Consider the following 19,280-nt stretch of genomic DNA (forward strand, 5'->3'; position numbering starts at 1 on the left):
GGTTTCAAGTATTGACTTCGAGAATAAAGGCATCACCGTTCGACAGATGCTCGATTTCCACAAGTTCATCCTAGTATAAACTCTGGGATCCAAAGTCACTTGAGCCAAACGTAAAATTCGCCAGGGAAAACGCGCACGGATCATTGGCGGGTTCCGAGAAGGGTTCCAGCATGCCGAGGTCTCCAAAATCAAAGATTGCATGGGGAGAAATCATGCTGGTGCTCGTGAAGCTTTCGGGAACAGATGACGGCTCGTCAGAGGGACTGTTCGGCCGAGTGGGCATCGAAAGCGCCCAATGATCGACTGCTTGCCAGATCGCTTGGGTCGGTCCTTCCGAATGCGTTGCCGGATCAGATGTCTTCGACCGCATGATCTGGTTGTAGTACCCGACGCTATGCTTATTGAATCTCTCTAATCTGCTCGTCTGCTCAGGCAGGTGGTGTCAGAGTCCGCTTACGGTTTCATGAGTGGGAGAAAAAGAGAACTAGGGGATGATGTGGTGTTTTCGGCAAACTTACTATCAAAGCAGCATGTTGCCAGTAAGAGGAAAGCTCACGCATAAAACGTAGATCTGCCTCGAAGTTCTTGGATGCCTCTTCCCGAACTGCTGGGTCATCATCATGTTGGGACAGGGCGTGGATAGTCCCGGCCATCATTGTACAATAGCCGTAAAAGCAGGTGAGGATGAGAACATTCCCATTCCTGACACGGCGGATGTCGGTAATCAGCTTTGCATGCAAGCGGCATGTCTTCCATACGCGGGCCATGAATCGCGAAGGAATCCTCTGTTTCATCCTTTGCAACCTGTCTTTGAGCAGGAAAGGGTGATGCAGCAAACATTGAGACAGAGAGTAAAGTGCCCTTGCATAGAGGATCGGGCTTGCGGTGAAATGGTCCAAGGCACCGTCTTTGACCGCCACCCTCTCTAGCACCTCCTCCAAAGGCTCAGCAAAGTCGAAATGCATTTCTATGCTTGAAAGAAACGACTCAATTGTTGCAAAAGGGGAGTTTGAGAGCCATGGCGGAGGAGAGAGGGAGTAATTTCGATCCTGAAGAACGTATTGGGAGACCCGGTTCAACCCCGACACCATCACAGGTATCAAAGCCAACGGGGCGCATTTCTCGACACAGTCTCCCTCGGCGCCGTCGCCCAGTAGAAATGCGAGACTCGGCGCCTCCTCGTAGCGGTTGGCGTGGAAAGCGTCGTCTGAACAAGGCAGGTGGACGGAACAGTCTTCGTCTCGGAGGATTGGGGGCCGTTCTCGGGAAAGTGACATCAATCGATCCTGCAAGTGAACACCCCAAAATGCCCTCCTTCGCTCTTCCTGTGAAATGGGATCGAGACTGGAATCAGGCTCCATGTGAAATCGAAAGAGCTGGGCAGCTCTGGTGGCAAACCCAAGTTTCAGAAAAGCAGATGAGCAATGGCCGGCTAAGTCCTCATTACCTCGCTGAACACTAGAAGCGATGATGTTTACTTACCTGTGTGCTCAACGCAGACCAGTAGAATGACGGTCTGCATGATCGCCAGGGCTTCCTCACCATCCTTCGGGCCATCCCACGGGACGTTGAACGTCTCCCACGATCTTTTGGCCAGAGAGCCCACGCTATCTCCTCCTTCAAAGTGATGGTGTGGAATGGTGGAAAACCTCCGAGAAGAGGCCAGAAATGCCCACACAAGATACTCGGGAACCTCACCAGCAGCCAATCGCTCGCGGAACCGACCTTCGTGGAAGAGTGAGTACGGGTGGTTGTGGCAGTATTTGAAATAAACGTCGGCGGCGAAGAGCAGTATGTGAGCTGGAGGTAGCACAGGCTTTGAAGCGGCGAGCATGGGACTTTGAATGCTTGATATGTTCGAGGTCGGCTGAATGCATTTTGTCACTTCATTGCTGGTCAGGATCGTAGTCTCTCGTGGGATTAAAGATTGCGAAGGCTGCATCAAGGCCGCAGTCATCGCTGATGTGGCTCTAGCCTCTGAGTGATTAGTATCTGGAACTGCAAACGGGTTTGCTGGGCTTTACTTCTCGATCACAGATTCAAAGGCAGCCAGTCGCGACTCGAGGGAGGAGATTCTCGCGTCCGTTGCAGACTGTTTCGTGTTATCGGTCTCAGGACTTGTTCTTTTGCGCAAGTCATTTGGGACAAGATCGAAGTATTGAACTTACAACCAAGGCTGAGAGCGCGAGAACAGACCCAAATTCGGATTTCGCGTACGGATCCATGTTGTTGTCATTGTAATTGCAATCTTGCGAAAGCCTCTCGCAGAAGCTGCAGACTGGTCGTTCTCCCGTGCATCGAACTTTCTTCCTCCTGGACCTCATTCAGCATGTTCATTCTTTGTAATCACACCTCGCGGCAATGCTTTTTGCCAACCTACCTACAGTTGAGACAGGCTTGTCGGATCCTTTTCTTCGGTCTTTCGTCGGGATCACGCTCATCAGTGGTGTCGGACATGACGGGAGCTGCTGCTGCTGCTACTGTTATGCTGGTGGGCGACAGGAATTGGAGTGAGCTGAATGGTAGGTTTTGTACCAAGATGAAGAAAAATCTATGCGACAACCTAGAACCAAAGCCTCAAAAGGGTGATAGCCAACTTCGCTTGTGCGTAGAACGGTTGCCACACTGGTCTGAGAAACGGTCAATAATTTTCAGACGCAACTTTGGGATGATGGACTATGAAGAACTGTGGTCGACGCCCTTGTGAAAGTCTGAACGACGCAGCCGTAACAGTATTTAGTTTTGGTGTAACAATCACGCTCTTCCAAAGCTAGGAACGACGGCATTGATAAGCTGGAGAAAGAGTGAGGATTGAACGAGCTTAAGTCCGAGTGGGGATACACTTTCTGGAAGCCTCATAAGAGTCAGAGCCGTGGTGCAGGTTCCCCAGATGCGTCAGCAGTGCATTGAGGGCATCATTGGTAGTCTCGCCTCGATCGACTGGGCGAGATATTCGGTTAGTGTTGAGATGGCAAAAATGGGCTTGGATAGCGACAGGTCGCCCTGATCCGTGGACAAACTCGGCGGACGGCACGCAGCCGTGTTGGCCGCGTTTTGCCTCGGACGCAGCCTTGCAGCCATCATCGAGGCGCTCAGTTCACCGATCTCATCAAGAGAACCGGAAATCCTTCTTGATTTGATTGGTTTTCCATCCCTTATACTTTACAATCCCGGTAAACCTGTCACCCTGCAGGGGTGGAAGCATGCCACCCTCAGCAGACGGGGCCCTTTCCCCGGATAATCCGCCTGGGAAGGGCCAGCGGGCCGGGTTGACGATTTGCCCATGGAGAAAAGGAGCCAAATGCGGTGATTTTGTTTAGCTCTCGTTAGGAAACCAGAAGACTGTATCCCAAGATGCCTCAGGTCACACGTGCTGCACCATATGCCGAACCTGTCTGGTCCTCTAGGGGCTACTCGGCCTATTACAATGACTCCCATCTTCGTCTAAGACGAGAGCTGCGAAACTACGTGGAGAAGGAAATCATACCGTACGCAGCAGAATGGGAACAAGCAGGCAGTGTTCCAGGCGAGGTATAACATTCAACCTAAGCAGCTTTCCCGCCGCCATTGCTTCCGCTGACCACCTCCCGATAGACAGTACAAAACTTCTGCTCCAGTGGATTGATGGCTGCGTCGATATACCCTTCGCCGTCTGAGTATCTAGGGAGCATAAGGCTACCGGGTGGTGTCGAACCAAAGCAATGGGACGGATTCCATGACCTCATCTGCATCGACGAAATCGCCCGATGTGGCTACTTGGGGGTCATCTGGGCTCTGAGCTGCGGGAATGTCATTGGACTCCCCCCGGTTATCATTCACGGCTCAGCAGAACAAAAGCGCAGATTTATCCCTGACGTACTGCACGGCAAGACGAGGTTTTGTCTCGGTGTCACCGAACCTGACGCTGGTTCTGACGTCGCGGGAATCACGACAACCGCGGTTCGAGAGGGCAATGTCTACAAGGTGAATGGGACCAAGAAATGGATCACGAATGGAATCTGGGCGGACTATTCAACAATGGCCGTCCGGACGGGCGGCCCCGGCGCAAAAGGCCTTTCTGTTCTGGTCGTTCCTTTGAAGGCAAAAGGTGTGACACTCAAGAAAATACCCAATTCTGGGGTCCATGCTAGTGGTAAGAAGGGGAACTCTGCATACAAATGGAATCCGTTATTAATTGAAACGTTAGGTTCCACGTTCATCGAGCTGGATGACGTGGAAGTCCCAGTCGAAAATCTACTTGGTAGGGAGGGACAGGGTTTCGAGATCATCACTTCCAGTAAGTGCTGAACCCTCTGGTGAAACTTGCAAGTCTAATACCTCTGCCTAGATTTCAATCACGAGCGACTATGGTTGGCATGTACAGCTCTCAGACTTGCTCGAATCAGCGTCGAAGATGCATTCACACATGCCAATTCCCGCGAGACCTTTGGCAAGAAATTGATCGAGAATCAAGTGATCAGATCGAAACTCTCGGCAGCAGGACGCAAGATTGAGTCTGCACACGCTCTCCTTGAGCAGTATGTTTACATTGTCGACTCTGCGCATCAAAGACGGGCTCCGCCGCCTCCTGCGATCGGAGGTCTCGCGGCGACATGCAAGGTGCTGGCGGGTCAAGTTCTCGAGCATGCAAACCGGGAGGCTCAGCAGATATTGGGTGGTTTGGGGTACTCAAAGAACGGAAGAGGTGCAAGGATCGAGCAGATCAGTCGAGATCTCCGTGTAATGATAGTCGGTGGAGGGAGCGAGGAGATCTTGGCCGATTTTGCAATCAAAGAGGAGGCAAAGCTCTTTGCGGCGAAAGATAGGAGCAAGCTGTAATGTAGGATCAACAGAAAATCGTGTTTTATCGGACCTAACTTACCACGCATATGTAGCTGCCCGACCTTGAACGCATCAGCTGGTCGAAAAGGTGGGCACATATCCAAGACCAATGAGACTGGGGATGCCTTACCCTCTACATTCTCGAACGATGTCAGGCCTCAGTCACAAATGGAAGGCAATTTATGGGCCTCAGCCTTAAGAACCTGGCCCGGAGCTCAGTGTTATCCTCTGAAGGTATGATAACTCTCCAGGTCCGACCGGCTTCTCCTTCCCATCTTCTGACCGACTCCTGAAGTTTGAAATAGATTTCCACAGAAAGGGTAAAGTATATTACAAGCGAGCTAAAGAGCGATGACCAGCTGCCCCTTCCACCTTGGGAATCTTTACTATCTCCAAGCACATCCCAAGAATGTCCCGAGTATCTCTTGGATCGATCACACCGTCATCGAGCAGATGAGCACTGGTATAATAAGACTCGCTCTCCCGCTCCACGTTGTTCCTGAATTCGTCCGTGTTCGCACTTTGGCCTCCTACCGACTGACCAGCTTTGGCCTTGCTTCTGGCAGACGCGCCTGTGGTCAGCACAGTCTCCATTACACCAGCTAATTGACTAGGTCCCATGACGCTGCATCTGCCGATGGGCCAGGTGAACAGGAAACGAGGGTTGTAGCCTCGACCACACATAGCGTAGTTGCCTGCTCCATACGATGATCCGAGAATGACGGAAATCTGAGGGACTTTGGAGCAGCTCACTGCCGAGACGAACTGAGCCCCTTTCTTGATGACACCGTCTCGCTCGGCGTGAGAGCCGACCATGAAGCCAGTAACGTTGTGAAGGTAGATTATCGGTATGTCCCTATCCAAGTAATCAGTACCATGACATTTTAGCCAGCATATACAGATGCGAAGCATACCTTTGATTACAGAGACGAATAAATTGTGCTCCTTTTGATGCCTCGTCCGGATTGATCACCGGTGTCTGATTACCAATGATTCCTATGGTGTGACCTAAAACTCTTATGAGCTTTTGTTTGTACAGACTATTATTATGACTGACCATGTAATTCTGCCCAACACGTCAGCAAGTTCTTGCCATAATTGGGCTTGAAGGTGGACAGTCGCGAATCGTCGACCAGTCGCAAGACGGCCTCTGCCATGTCGAAAGGCTTGCGGATATCTGGGTTTACCAGAGCCAACAGATCCTCAGCTGGGTATCGTGGGGCTCGTGGTTCCTTCAAAGACTCGAGTCGTTGCGGCCGTTCAGGTAATGTCTTCACCCATTCACGGGCTTTGCGAATTGCATCAAATCTGAAGGATTTAGGGCTGGATAACTCCTAGCAATAGTAGATTACTCACTCATCGATAGCCAATTGATCTGCTAGACCAGTCACACTGGCATGCATATCGCCTCCGCCGAGTGTTTCGGCATCTACCACTTCACCAGTGGCCATCTTAACCAAGGGTGGGCCACCCAAGAACACTTGAGCTTTGTTCTTCACGAATATCGTGTAATCCGATAAGCCAGGCAGGTACGCTCCACCGGCTGTCGATGACCCAAATACAACACTACAAGATGGCAGCCTACTTGCGCTTCTCCGTGCAAGGTCTTTGAACATCTGGCTGGCTTTGTGAAAGACTCGAAACTGTTGCGGAAGGAAAACACCTGCCTTCAGGGAGCATGAGCAAATGAGCATAGTCTAAAGCAAGATTTCAACGCTTACCGCCTGAACGAGTCCAATTATGGGTAGTTGATTTTCATTCGCTATCTCTGTCATCCGGTTGTGTTTGAGCACTAAGTCCGTCAGGGTTGGAAGCCAGGAATAACACCCCGTGTAGAAACCCTTACCTGTAAACTCATTCCACGCTCCACCCTTGATGGATGGGATGGAGCAGATAATCATACATGGTCTCCCACTGTTCATGCGTCGTTAGAACCCGGACGTGCCCAAGTTTTGAAGGAGTGGTACTCACTTGATCAGGCCAACTCCGGCGACGATGCTGGCACACGGTGTGGAATCTAATCCATACCCAGCAAATTGAGCAAGTTCCAGAAACGGGGAATCTGGATCCAGCAGAAGTGCAATTCTGTCGCGGGCTATGTATCGGGCGAAGGTCAGCCAACTGAGGGCTTACGCTAGGATACGGCCGCGATCTCACCCAACAGCTGTTCGCGGTCTTGATGTCGCTGAGTCGACGTCAAATTCCCCTCGGAGCTTGTCGCCTGGAGGGCTTCTTCAAAGGTTCTGAGCACCTTCTGCCACTCTTTGCGATTGTCGGCGTAGGCTTCCTGTCGCAGGTCCAACTTGGACTTGTAGAATGGGAAGCTGCCTTGTAACGACATGTTTCCTTGCGCAAATTTCGACGGAGACCAAAAAGCAGCTTACTGACGTTCAGGACAAGACCGATAAAGTACTTCAGCTTTCTAGCCCCCCCACGGCTGTGATGCACGTGAACAATTTGAGTTTCAGGCGAGAAGACTGCTCGCCTAAGCATCTGGGGATGGGAAACGGGCAAGCCACGGGAGGCATCCGGCCTGCCAACCGCCCCTCGGATAGCGGACAGGCGGCAGCGACTATTCGGCCTGAACTCGGAGGTATCTTGTAGAAGCCGCTTCCACGGTCGCTGGCACCGACTTGGTGTGCTCGTCATGCAACTCCTGTGAAAAATCCAAAATGGGGGGAGATAGACAAAAAGCAAGTGGTGGGTAGTTTGCACGCCAGTGCCGTCTTAACTGACTTACCTATTTAAGCGATGGTCCACATTTATGTTCGATTTTGAATGGATGATATTACAACACGTTTCTATTTGCTAACACTGAGTTACCCTCATAGCTTGGGTTTTGCCACATTCTCCTTCAAAGCATCCCAATCGACGACTTTCTTCGACCGGAATGCCCCCAGCCCAATTTCAGACTCTGAGCCCAATTTCATCATCCCCTCAAAGATGCCCTTGATCGCGTCTCTTTGTCTCTGACCCCCTGGGTTCGACCAACCGACCTCCACGACACTCTTGACCAGGGTCGAAGCACCGGGCGCTGCTTTCCTGAGATTCACCAAATATGAATCCAGCTGGTGGTCTAAGTCGGCGACGTCCTTTGCAAGAACGTGAACGGCGCCGATGGATTTCAGCTCGGTCATGCTTATAGATCGCGCTGACAGCATAGCCTCCCTTGTAAATGAAGGACCCCATTCTCGTACGAGGTACTCGGATATAATAGCCGGGCATAGGCCTAATTTAACTTCACTGAGAGTCAAACTCGCTGTTTCCACCGCAATGCGAATGTCACAGGCAAAGGCAAGTCCGATCCCACCAGCATAGCAGGGGCCATTGATGGCAGCAATAGTAACCTGGGGCGCCTTGGAAATGGTTTCGAAGAGCTCCGTGAACATTGCATGGTCACTCTTCTTCTCCTGTCTAGCTGGCTTTGCTTGAACCTTGTCGCTGAGGTCCATGCCCGTGCAGAAGAACTTCCCTTCCGCTGTAATGATAATACGTGCGATGGACTGGTCGGAAGACACCTTCTGGATATAACTTTGGAGTTGTGTGAGCATCTCGGAGGTCAACGCATTGCCGTTCCGAGGTCGTCGCAACACAATCTTCACATTCACTCCAGATCGAAGAATGTCCAAGTTTGGAGACTGTTCGATGAAGTGCCATTGAAGTTTCTTTGCGGGAATATTTACGGAGACACCACTGCCTCCGCCGCTCTTACGTGCGATTGCCTGACCAGCACGGCTGTTGTTGGGTCCTTGCAAGACGTTGGAAATCCATTCACCAGTTGCCGATAGCTTCGAGAGATCGAGTCCAGTCTGAATACCCGCTTTATGGAACGAATAAACAAGATCTTCAGTTGCAACATTGCCTTTAGCCCCCGGTGCGAAAGGACAGCCACCCAAGCCTGATATCGCACTGTCGAAAGTCCGGATTCCAAATTCGTAGGCTGCCCACGCATTTGCTACTGCTTGTCCATACGTGTCGTGAAAATGGCCGGCAAGATTTCCAATGTCGACGCCCCCTTCTTTAAGGTACGTGAGCAATCTTCGAACGTCCTCGGGGCATCCAACGCCGACGGTGTCACCAAGGAGGACTTCGTAACAGCCATAGGACAAAAGACTACTCACGGTGTTCAGAACTGCTGCCGGATCTGTAGGGCCGTCATATGGATCCGAGAAGATGCAGGAAACGGCACTAAAACCCTCATTAGAACCCTCGCGAAATAACAAGATTTGTCGAATTGCATAGACTTACCCTCGCACTGAGATTCCCGACCGAATTGCGGTCTCAGTGACCTCCTTCGCTCTCTGCAGACCTTCCGCCACGGTGCAATTGATATTCGCTCTGCTGAACCCTTCTGTGGCACTGATGAACACACAGATTTCCTTGACTCCGAGCGTTTTCGCGATTTCAAGACCTTTCAGATTCGGGACCAGGACAGGATATCTTGTGTCTGGACGTTGAATCAACCTTCTGATCGATGGCGCCGACAGTAATGCTTGGTTATCTTGGAGTTGAGGGATCGCCCTGGGTGACACGATTGAGGTCGGTTCCATATATTTAGTCCCGGCATCACTAAGTCGATTGATCAGTTCGACCTTGACCTCAAGAGGGACGGCCTTTTTGATGTTCTGCAGTCCATCTCTGGGACCAACTTCGACGATTCTGACAGACGGGCCTCTTGCCATTGTCGATGTTGAGAAAGATCTTGGTCGGAGGATTTGGAGTGACCGGAGGGTGGCACGTTTCATAGTCGTCAAGAGGGTGCATCCGCCTCCTAGAGAGCGCTTTCCGTTCTGGCAAGGCGTAATACTTTGTTAGAGATCATCAATAACTGCTATGCCACAAGCGGACAAGCGAACGGAGATTTTCAGGCCATTACACGGTCAGTTGTCCCCCTTCTCGCGGCATCATGGAGAAAGTGAAAGGTCGATATCCGGGAGTTGAGGCTGAGGCCGCTGAGGAGAAAGTTCGTACCCCGGATACGACCCGGCTGACTCCCGTGGAGACCGGCCAGTTCAGCCGCCCCTGGACCCGACAGCTTAGTCGCTAGCCTTGTATACCTCGACAAGCCGTAAATCATGGAACAAGGACGCGTGATCAAAAGCTGCGGGTCGACAAGCTAGATTCATATTATCATATTATACCGTTGGCCATCCACCTTGCAGATGCAACAGCACCCGCCCTGACCTTAACCATTGTCGAACAGTGCGACGGAGATGGAGACTACAGCATCCCCCGAGCGACCTCCTCTTTGGATTGCTCAATTACCATGCGACGATAATGGAAACTCCCGCATTCGCCGTTTGATGATTGCAAACCGAGGCGAAATAGCGTGTCGCATTATCAAAACATGCCGAAACCTCAATATAACCACAATAGCGATCTACGCCACGGAGTATGAGACCTGCTGTTGAGATCGTTTACCAGGCTGACCTCAATAGGGATGCTTCATCTCAGCATTGCGTGGAGGCAGACGAGGCAGTACACCTTGGATCCATCGACCGGCCGACAGGAAATCCATTTCTCAATATCGAAGATCTGGTCAAAACAGCGTTGGCGTGCAAAGCAGATGCAATTCATCCCGGATATGGATATTTGAGTGAGAATGCGCAGTTCGCGGACGCCGTGCGAGCCGCTGGTATCATTTACGTTGGACCCAGCTCTCAAGCCATTCTCACTCTGGGTGACAAGAGATCCGCTAAGGAGTACCTCCTGGAACATGAACCCAGCATCCCCCTTATCCCAGGCTATGCCGGCTCTTTCTCAGGAAAAGAACTGGAAGAACAAGCTTCTAAGATAGGGTTCCCCGTGATGATCAAAGCGTCGGCTGGTGGAGGTGGAAGAGGCATGCGAATAGTCAGAGACCAGGCCAGCTTACAGGAAGAAGTGGAATTGGCTCAGTCGGAGGCTCAAAGATCATTTGGGTCTTCGGATTGCATCCTCGAGAAATACATCGCCTCGGGCAAGCACGTTGAAGTCCAGATCATGGGAGATAGCAGTGGAGAAGTGATGTCGCTATGGGAGCGAGACTGCTCCGTTCAACGGCGACATCAAAAGATCATCGAGGAAAGCCCATGCACTTGGCTGAGTCAGGAGCAACGCGAGCGTATATGCGCAGCAGCTGTAAGAATCGGACAGCTCTTGAAATACGAAGGGGCAGGAACGGTAGAGTTCATGGTTGACATACAGACTGGAGAATTTTACTTCTTAGAGGTCAATGCTAGACTTCAAGTCGAGCACCCCATCACGGAGGAGTGCACGGGCTTCGACATCGTGTCTCTGCAGCTCTACGTCGCTAGCGGTGGGCTTCTGCAACATGTCAACATATCTGGTCGTGTTCAGCAGAATGGGCATGCGATTGAATGCCGATTATGTGCTGAAGACCCCGACCAGAATTTCGCACCTCAACATGGGCTTGTTCGCCTGTGGCAACCCTCCCCTGAATACCAAGGTAGAGATTTCCGATATGAGACCGCCATTCAATCCGGAGGCAGAGTTTCTATATACTTTGACTCCATGATTGCAAAGATTGTCGTATGGGCGCCAACACGCTCGCTCGCAATCCAAAAGATGGTGAAGGTCTTAGCAAACACCCCTTGTGTGGGAGTGCGGACAAACCAACTGTTCCTCCAGGCATGCCTTACGCATCCAAGTTTCAACCGAGTCGACTATACCACGGCATTCATCCCAACAAATCTTGAGGCGCTGCTTGACTACACCAACAGATCGCTCGATTTCCAATTGCAGACCAAGTTATCAGTGCTGGCACCACTCTTTGGGAGGACACTGCAAAAGACAAGTAGAAAGAATAACGCGAGATCAGTGTTCAGGAGTATACGGCCCGGCTTTCGAAACCAGCCATATGACAAGGTCAATGTGCACAGCGACATTGCCACGCAATACGACGCAGCTGCAAATAGTGAGACTCACCCTCGGATATACACGTGGGACTATGACCACTCGACCACCTGCAGAGTTGGAACAGTCCCGAAAAACACGGTCCCACAGGACCTAGACGGCAAGCAATCGGCAACGTCAGCAGTCACAAACGCCTACAACCTTTTGAGCTCATCACTCCGAGACGGGCACGTCCGCGGATCCGAAAACTTTGATGTCCACATCCACTCGATCGCCAGCGACACGATCTCGGCGGAGCAAGAACAGCCGTGGAAGGTGGGGAAGATGGCCGTTTCCATTGACCAGACACTCATCAATGTGACCGTGGCGACTGAAGATTTATTCGAAGCCGCTTCGGAGATCGACACGGCAGGATCGCGAAAGGTTTACCTGCACATTCCGACACTTGGGACGTTCATCGAGTATCGGTGTTACTCGCTGCTGTCCTACTTTGAGAGCCAGCGCTCCGCTGTAGCAGGGGGTGCTGACGCTTCTGGGGGTGCCGTTACCGCGCCGATGCCGTGCAAGGTGCTGAGGGTGCTGAAGAAGAATGGCGACTCTGTGAAAATAGGAGAGATTGTGATGGTCGTGGAGAGCATGAAGATGGAGATCAATATCTCAGCATCCAAGGATGGAGTTTTCGAGACCTCGGTTCGCCAAGGCGACGGCGTCGATCAGGGAGTCGTTTTGTGTCTCCTGAATGACAAGGAGAAGTCAAAGACTTGAAAAAGAATGTAAACTTCGATGTGCATTAATGTTAAGCTGAGCTTGTTGAAACGTTATACTTTCTTGTGCTCTTCTGATACGGATTCTAGGCGATTGTCTATCCTCGACGACGTTTTGCACGAGTGAACTCGGCTTCTGATGCAATCTCCACGCGTTCAAGTGATGGCTGATGTTGCGAAGCGCTGGGGCTAGATTAGTCACTGTACCATTGATAGGGGCCTCGATGCATCGAATGGTCATCTCTGATCAGGGTGGAATTTATAAAAATTTGATCGCACATCGCGACTGGATGCCTGCTGGTACCTGGCAGTAGTGAAACTTGGTCTGGTGGAGAGACGTGAGAATAGTAGTGTCCGGATATCCAGACCGCGAGTCATTTATCCGTCGCTAAAGACCCAACCGAGTCATACTCTCCTTCTCCGCACGCTCAACGCTGCATTTCGCATTCTCCAACCACTTTTAAAAAAACATTGGATTTGGCGCCTGAGAGGACATGTTAAAACGTTACAAAACACATCCAATGTACGCAGACCAACCTTTCCATCCTCCATATTTGATGCCCACATGATGCCACAATGACCACCGCTCGAAACAGCCACTCTAAACCCACCAAAAAGCAAGTCGTAAAAGAGAGCGACGTGGCCGCGAACGAAGCGATCCTCGCGCACGCAGAGTTCTCGCAGACCGTGAAGTCATGGCTGAGCATCCCTGCCTACGGGGGTGGAGACGACATTGAAGGCGAGAACGCGCAGGGTGGCGATAACGGCGGAGCAGGTGGAACATCATCAAGGATGAAAGAGGTGCTGCACGCAGCTGGTGAAGAGGCTACTTCGGACATGTACGGAGACATGCACCCCCCCATCCCTCCACCAACATACAGATAGATGTGAACACACGCTGACGGGCCCGTGTTCACTAAATACAGGGGCGGGCTCGGCTATATTCCACCGAAAGACTCGGACGGGCGCCCGGTGACTGCAACGACCAGCGATCCGACGACGGCGTTCCTCCGCAAGCACCTGCTGGGCAGCAGGAGTCGACTTGTGCATCCTGCTGCGAGTACAAATCGACCACGCGGCGGCAGTCTGCGGGGGAACGCAGGAAGCTACCACGCCGCAGCACGGGGACCAGGGACGAGAAGAGCGAACACCAACGACGATGACAGCGATGACGAGCAGGACTCTCGCTCTAAGGCGAGGGGAGCCCCGAGCAAATCTGCACGGGGCCGCTCTGCGAAGAATGACACGGCCGTCGAAATAGAACCGAAGCTGCGCGACGGCGGCGGCGGCGACGGCAGTAGCAGCAGCACCACACTGCAGACCGGGACACAAGCCGAGGAGATCGAACAGCAAGCGCATGATAAACCATCTCCAGCGGACCAGCCATGGGCGGCCATGAGCACCGCTGGAAGGGCGAAGCGAGGGCCAACAAGCTACCTGGACCAAGTACTCGCCGAGCGTGCTAGGAAGAAGAAGAAAAAGAAGAAATAAAGTTAAGAGGGGAGGATGAAGGCCGCAGGGACGAGAAGCGATCGGATCACGACCATATCAAGTGAGCGATGATATTTGCAATGTTTTCTTCCGAGTTCATTATCGAGTCAGAGGCTGATACAATCAACGACGGTGGTCCACAAACTATGCAAACACTCGAGACCCATATCCAGGGCCACTTTCCAGCAAACCTACAGAATTAACCAGGACAAAGGCCACCCAATCATTTGCAACCCCAACTCAAACGCCCTGCCCATCACAGGAGTTCCCTCACATATTTCAAGCATTGACATCTGTCCCCCGCAGATTCTAGTCGTTCACGGTTGATGTACCGCACTTGCCTTCCAAACGCATGGAAGAGGCTGATATGGCCTAGACCTCGATATAAATATAAAGTCCGACGTTGCATATGCGCGCGCGCAGTTATTTTTGCACCCTTCTGGTCCCAAATGAAATCCAACATCATTATCTACAACCAAAAAAATTGGCCACGTCCCCTCGGCAACAAGAGGAAGCAAGACCTCCACCGGTGAGAACAAGTATACATACCGCGGTTCTCCGAAAGGAAATTCATTGCAGTCGTTTGCGTTTGCGGTCCTCCAGAGGACCTTCATCTTCATTTTCCTGTTCCACCGTTTCTGCGGGATTCAGCAAAGAATGCAGTGTGGCCATGCTGCCGCGACGGGTCGCAGGGGCCGAATGAAGTTCAAAATTAGGCCGAGGAAATTTGGTTCCTCCTGCGGCCCAAGAAACATTTTCCACCCCAAGGCCGGCGGGAGGAGCTTCGGAGGTCAGTGGCGGCGTGGGTTGGTTCGCCGTCATCTGTCGGCGAGGACCATTGATATCATACTGCGCAAGTTGATCCCGGATTTGCTGGTCTCCAGTCTGTGGAGCCTGCTGTGGTGATGATGGCTGCCAGTGCACAGATGAATGGCCAGAGGCATAAGGCGATCCGTTGGGATTATTGTTCGGAGGCCAGCCATGTTCGCGGATATCGGCGGAGGTGTGTCTCCGCGCCAGATTTAGTGGAGGCGGGGTTGTCACCGAAGCAAGTGGATGCACACTGGGCGGCGGTTGAGGTGGGAGGGCGGGGCGACTGAAGCCGGGTGACGCCTGGGGAATACTGACGGAACCAAATCTTCGTGGGGATGAAGAGAATTGAGGAGGAATCGGTGGCACCGGAGGTCGTAAGCCGACATGCTGTGGTTCAATTTGAATCGAAGACCGCCGGCTATCAGGATAATTGTAGCCCCGTGGTGAAAGAGGAGGCTCTAGGGCGGAGCTGCCAGGATAAAAGGAGGGCCTGCCGTTTGGCACAGGATCTGTAGGCGTCTCAAGCGCGCGAACGAATTCAAGTTGTCGAGCGATTTCTTTTTGCATGCTCGTGATATCGCTGTACAAGGCATTTTCAGGTGAAGACACGCTCTGGAATGCGGTGGTAAAATTGTGTAGCCATTGGTGGCAGCGTACCAAGCCTTCGGTCAGGGCTTGACATTTCGAACTCATCATCGCGTAACTGTCTTCGGTCCTTTGTAGTCGGGCGTGGACGTCGTAGAAGGCCTGCTCCAATCCCGCCAGCCGCTGATCGGTGTCTGGCATGACCTCGGCCGGCGTGCCAGGTTGTGAAACACCTGGTTTGGCATTGGAGAAGGAATCCCTGTGTATGAGAGTGTGCCGCGAAGCGCGACGTTTGATCTCCCGCAACCCAATCAGGTCACCCTTTTTGAAGTTGCCGTTCCCGTGTTTAAATTCCCACAGAGCGGACTCGGGTGAGCCAGTGTGGAAGACATCACTCACTTTGTGGAATCCGTACATATTCAGCTGCCGCACGAAGGAGGAAATGTTTGTATGCTTAAAGTATTGTGCTAGGACCTTAGAAAACTCGTTGGAAGGGGACATGACGAAGCTCTCATTCGTGTTGCTCCATGAGATTAGGTGCTGAATTGACCGGTCTTCCAACATGCTGTATAATTTGTGGATAAATGCTGTCTGCACGACTTTTGGCCCTTGGGAAGCACCCACGGCTCCAGCGGAGCCAACGCCCATGCCCATTGAGCTTGAATCTCGGTTGCCATTGGCCATGTTGGCGGGATCACCGTCTGGACTCGTGCCACCTTGACCTCCTGGAGGGCCCATGTTTGGAGCAGCGGGCGAGGTGATTTGCATGTGATCGTCCTGAGAGGACTTGGGAGACGTGTTGATGTTGGTGGGCGTGTTCTGGGGGAGAATCGCCATTGATCTTGCCCTCGGGGAAGGTTCGATAGGGGAGCCAAAGAGGTTTCTAGGTGCAGGTTGAAACATGGTACTCATGGTGGAGAGGAATCGATAATGTATATTCAGGTGTTGCGGTATATCGGGGGCCGTCTGGAGGGTGGTCGTGTGGTTCAGGTCATGCAAAGCATCAATACAATGCGCGGAGAGTGGAGCGAGCCACACATTTGGGAGAAAACAGGGCAGAGAGGCTTGATGGGGTACAGGTCGTGTTGCCGGAACTTGCGATCGAGGCTGGAATGGCAGCTTGATATTGTTGGCGCAAGGCGGAGGCCGTGGAGGGTTCGAGGGAGGCGACCGGAAAGATGGGCGTGGGACGAAGAGAGAGAAGGATAGGGTGGAGGGTGGAGGGTGTGTTGAGTTGTGGACGGGAATTGTTTCCTATCGGATCGGGATGTGTGATGTCAAATGTGAATGGAGCGCACAATCAGGATGGGTGAGGAGGGTGTGAGGTGTGAGACGTGATGTGATGGTACACAGAGAGGATAGGCAGGCGGAATTGGAGGTGCGAGGTCCACGTTGACGTCGTGGTGATGGTGGTGGTGGTGGTGGTGGTGGTGGTGGTGGTGGTGGTGAGTTGCCGGAGTGGCAGGTTGGCTTTGAGGAGACAGATCGGTGGCAGGATCAAGTAGCGAGTACCAAGCAAGCAGCAAGAAGAGGAGACTGCGAGAGTTGAAGGGCGGATCAAAGAAGGAGTAAAGTGACTCCAGAGTTTGCGGCTCTCAGCACTGGAGACTCGGAAGAGCAACTAACGAATCGTTGGCTGATTAGGCTGGGGGCGGCTTGTTCCAGAACAAAAAGGAGATGCACGACGTAGGTTGAAAAGAGTTTGGGCGGGCGCCCCAACTCGGACAGGCCGCGGACAAGAGTTGAATTGTATATAGAGTACGAGGAGCAGGGATGGGCGGTTTCGAGCTTGGGATGAACGTGAAGGTCGATAAATGAATGCTCGACACGAGACAGGATGAGGACAGAGGGAGAGGAGGGTCTGGGGGTTGATTGAACAAGCAGACGAGTACTCGGTCAAGAGAGGAGAGAGACGGAGATGGGAGGGGATGCGATTCCTCCGAGGATCAGGGAGATGGGGCAGATGGAGGGAGGATGGAGGAGGGAGGAGAGATAGGGAAGAGGAACAAGGATACGAGCGAGTGGGAAGAGACTCGAGACTCCAGAGAGGCGGGAGACCACGGGTGAACCGGATTGGGAGGAGGAAGGGAAAAGAAGGGGAAGAAGAGGAGGAGATCGAGGCGAGAAAGTCGAACGAAGGAGACCAGGAGACCAGGATACGAGATCAGAGTCCACAGATCCAAGCAAGTCGCGGATGGAGAGCGTACGGTAATAGTAACGTTAATCTATTTCGCATTGATTGATTGATTAATTAATTAATAATTAGCATCATTACCGACTACACATTAGGGATCGATCGAGCGTGACGGAGAACCAACTGCTTGTCCATCGTACCTTGGACCATTAGACGGGTACATTTTACCAGGTCCACGGTCACATGGAATGGCTCGGGGCTGTGAAATGCAGTACTCCGTATATGCTCCGTACACACTCGGTATATGGAGGTGTTTGGGGTGATGGACCATGGTACGGACTAGAGTTGCAACGCACTGTCCGCCTTCCTCTTTTCTTTTTGCTGTCGCTACCTTGGCCACTGCATTGTTCAGAAGCATTGTTACAGGCAGACACAGGCGCCCGCACAGGCCACCATAAACCCCCCCGTCCCTTGCGATGTGCGTGTCTCTTCCCCCGGCACGTGGTAGATAGAAAGGTAACATGGCAAAACAACGGAACCCGGGAACCTACCCTACCCACGCCCCCGAGAACCACGCCTAACTCAACTGAGTACTAGGTGGCTAGTGCCTAAATTCGCGAGTCGCGAGGGGTGAACTTCCTCGGCTTCCTCCGTGTTTAACTAGCTAGCTTGGTGGTCAGTGTCACTAGTTAGCCGGCTCGCAGAGTTGCAGCGGACGTTCCCTGGATCTGGCATGCAGATTTGCCAATTTGGAGTGCAGCCCACAGCCCGCAGCCCAGAGGCGGCCAAAGATCGCCCCGCCTGCCCACCTACTCGTTGAGACCTACAAGTACGAGCAACGATACCAAGGCCAAGGCCAATGAGCCCCCCTGCCCCTCGCCCCTCGCCGATTCCCCCTCCCCCGGCCTTTGAGCTCTGCGCACCACTAGATACTCCGTACTACGAACTGGATGCTCTCTGTCTGCATCCGTAGCTGAAGCTGGCCTTTTCACATGCGACTAAGAGTTGAAATGGTTAGGGAAGAATGCGGCATCCAAGCAATCCGGAGTCCAGCCTGTTCAATCTTGCATAATCTCATCTATCTGCATCCTCCCAATTTGCTGCTTGGGCCCTCCGTACTCTCTTCGTCCTTGACTCCCTACGAACACCAAGTCCTACGTTCAACTGACTACGCGAGAGCTGCTCAATGTCGTACCGCGTACCCAACGATCTCACATGGTCTCCCGTTGTTGTACGTGCCATCGCCGATTCCGTCTGTTGCGACCAAGACCTGGCCTGGGCGGGACAAGGGACCCAGAGGATGCCTCCGTACCGTCCCTTGTGCCCTGCACCCCGACCGACATCTTTGACGTTTCGAGTCTCCAGAGTCCTGCCCCCATCGCACAAGTCTTGGTTGTCCCAAGACTGTGGTTATGATCAATGACTGGTCCTCGTCTCCCATGATCATGCACGCTCCGGCTGCACGCCAATCCCAAGCTTATCCGTTTTCTTCGTGCCAGTCTGCACACTGGTCGTGCAAAAGGGACCCATTGACGTCCTCACATACCATATCTGCCCATTCATCATCATTGATTTCCACGTCTCCCTCACTGTGTAGTCGAGTTGTCAACCCAACCTTTCATTGCCTAACCATGTCCTACCCTCACTCCTGGACATCTCGCTTATCATGCAGCCAACTGCCTTGCTCGTAGAGAGGTGTACGTCAAACTGTAGCCTCCTTCACCACCGTCTCTCCTCGAGCTGTCAATGCATCTATTTATCGATCTCTGTTCGGACCTCATTTCCTCATCAGCCTCCAACTTCCTTTGGCCCACCGT

The 19,280-nt window shown here is 52.5% G+C and overlaps 7 protein-coding genes across 7 annotated transcripts; 3 read left to right on the plus strand and 4 right to left on the minus strand.

Moving 5' to 3' along the window:
• Positions 1-70: 70 nt before the first annotated feature.
• On the minus strand, positions 71-1,957 carry A1O9_03908 (uncharacterized protein; the record flags this gene model as incomplete). Its single annotated transcript, XM_013406201.1, has 3 exons — positions 71-424; positions 519-1,432; positions 1,483-1,957. The coding sequence occupies 3 exons, from the start codon at positions 1,955-1,957 to the stop codon at positions 71-73; spliced, it is 1,743 nt and encodes a 580-aa protein (XP_013261655.1).
• A 1,397-nt stretch (positions 1,958-3,354) lies between these two features.
• On the plus strand, positions 3,355-4,818 carry A1O9_03909 (acyl-CoA dehydrogenase; the record flags this gene model as incomplete). Its single annotated transcript, XM_013406202.1, has 4 exons — positions 3,355-3,531; positions 3,595-4,132; positions 4,187-4,276; positions 4,328-4,818. 4 exons carry the CDS (start codon positions 3,355-3,357, stop codon positions 4,816-4,818), a joined length of 1,296 nt encoding a protein of 431 aa, XP_013261656.1.
• A 333-nt stretch (positions 4,819-5,151) lies between these two features.
• Positions 5,152-7,162, minus strand: A1O9_03910 (uncharacterized protein; the record flags this gene model as incomplete). The annotated part of the gene is made up of 8 exons (XM_013406203.1): positions 5,152-5,677; positions 5,736-5,829; positions 5,879-6,129; positions 6,178-6,488; positions 6,543-6,613; positions 6,668-6,735; positions 6,793-6,916; positions 6,979-7,162. 8 exons carry the CDS (start codon positions 7,160-7,162, stop codon positions 5,152-5,154), a joined length of 1,629 nt encoding a protein of 542 aa, XP_013261657.1.
• Positions 7,163-7,646: 484 nt separating this feature from the next.
• A1O9_03911 (hydroxymethylglutaryl-CoA lyase) lies at positions 7,647-9,503 on the minus strand (the record flags this gene model as incomplete). Its single annotated transcript, XM_013406204.1, has 2 exons — positions 7,647-9,009; positions 9,070-9,503. The coding sequence occupies 2 exons, from the start codon at positions 9,501-9,503 to the stop codon at positions 7,647-7,649; spliced, it is 1,797 nt and encodes a 598-aa protein (XP_013261658.1).
• A 712-nt stretch (positions 9,504-10,215) lies between these two features.
• Positions 10,216-12,441, plus strand: A1O9_03912 (uncharacterized protein; the record flags this gene model as incomplete). The annotated part of the gene is made up of 1 exon (XM_013406205.1): positions 10,216-12,441. One exon carries the CDS (start codon positions 10,216-10,218, stop codon positions 12,439-12,441), a length of 2,226 nt encoding a protein of 741 aa, XP_013261659.1.
• Positions 12,442-13,016: 575 nt separating this feature from the next.
• Positions 13,017-13,931, plus strand: A1O9_03913 (uncharacterized protein; the record flags this gene model as incomplete). The annotated part of the gene is made up of 2 exons (XM_013406206.1): positions 13,017-13,279; positions 13,367-13,931. 2 exons carry the CDS (start codon positions 13,017-13,019, stop codon positions 13,929-13,931), a joined length of 828 nt encoding a protein of 275 aa, XP_013261660.1.
• Positions 13,932-14,501: 570 nt separating this feature from the next.
• A1O9_03914 (uncharacterized protein) lies at positions 14,502-16,241 on the minus strand (the record flags this gene model as incomplete). Its single annotated transcript, XM_013406207.1, has 1 exon — positions 14,502-16,241. The coding sequence occupies one exon, from the start codon at positions 16,239-16,241 to the stop codon at positions 14,502-14,504; it is 1,740 nt and encodes a 579-aa protein (XP_013261661.1).
• Between the last annotated feature and the right edge of the window lie 3,039 nt (positions 16,242-19,280).

The sequence above is a fragment of the Exophiala aquamarina genome, assembly GCF_000709125.1.
Source record: "Exophiala aquamarina CBS 119918 chromosome Unknown aczIA-supercont1.3, whole genome shotgun sequence".
NCBI classification, from domain to species: domain Eukaryota; kingdom Fungi; phylum Ascomycota; class Eurotiomycetes; order Chaetothyriales; family Herpotrichiellaceae; genus Exophiala; species Exophiala aquamarina.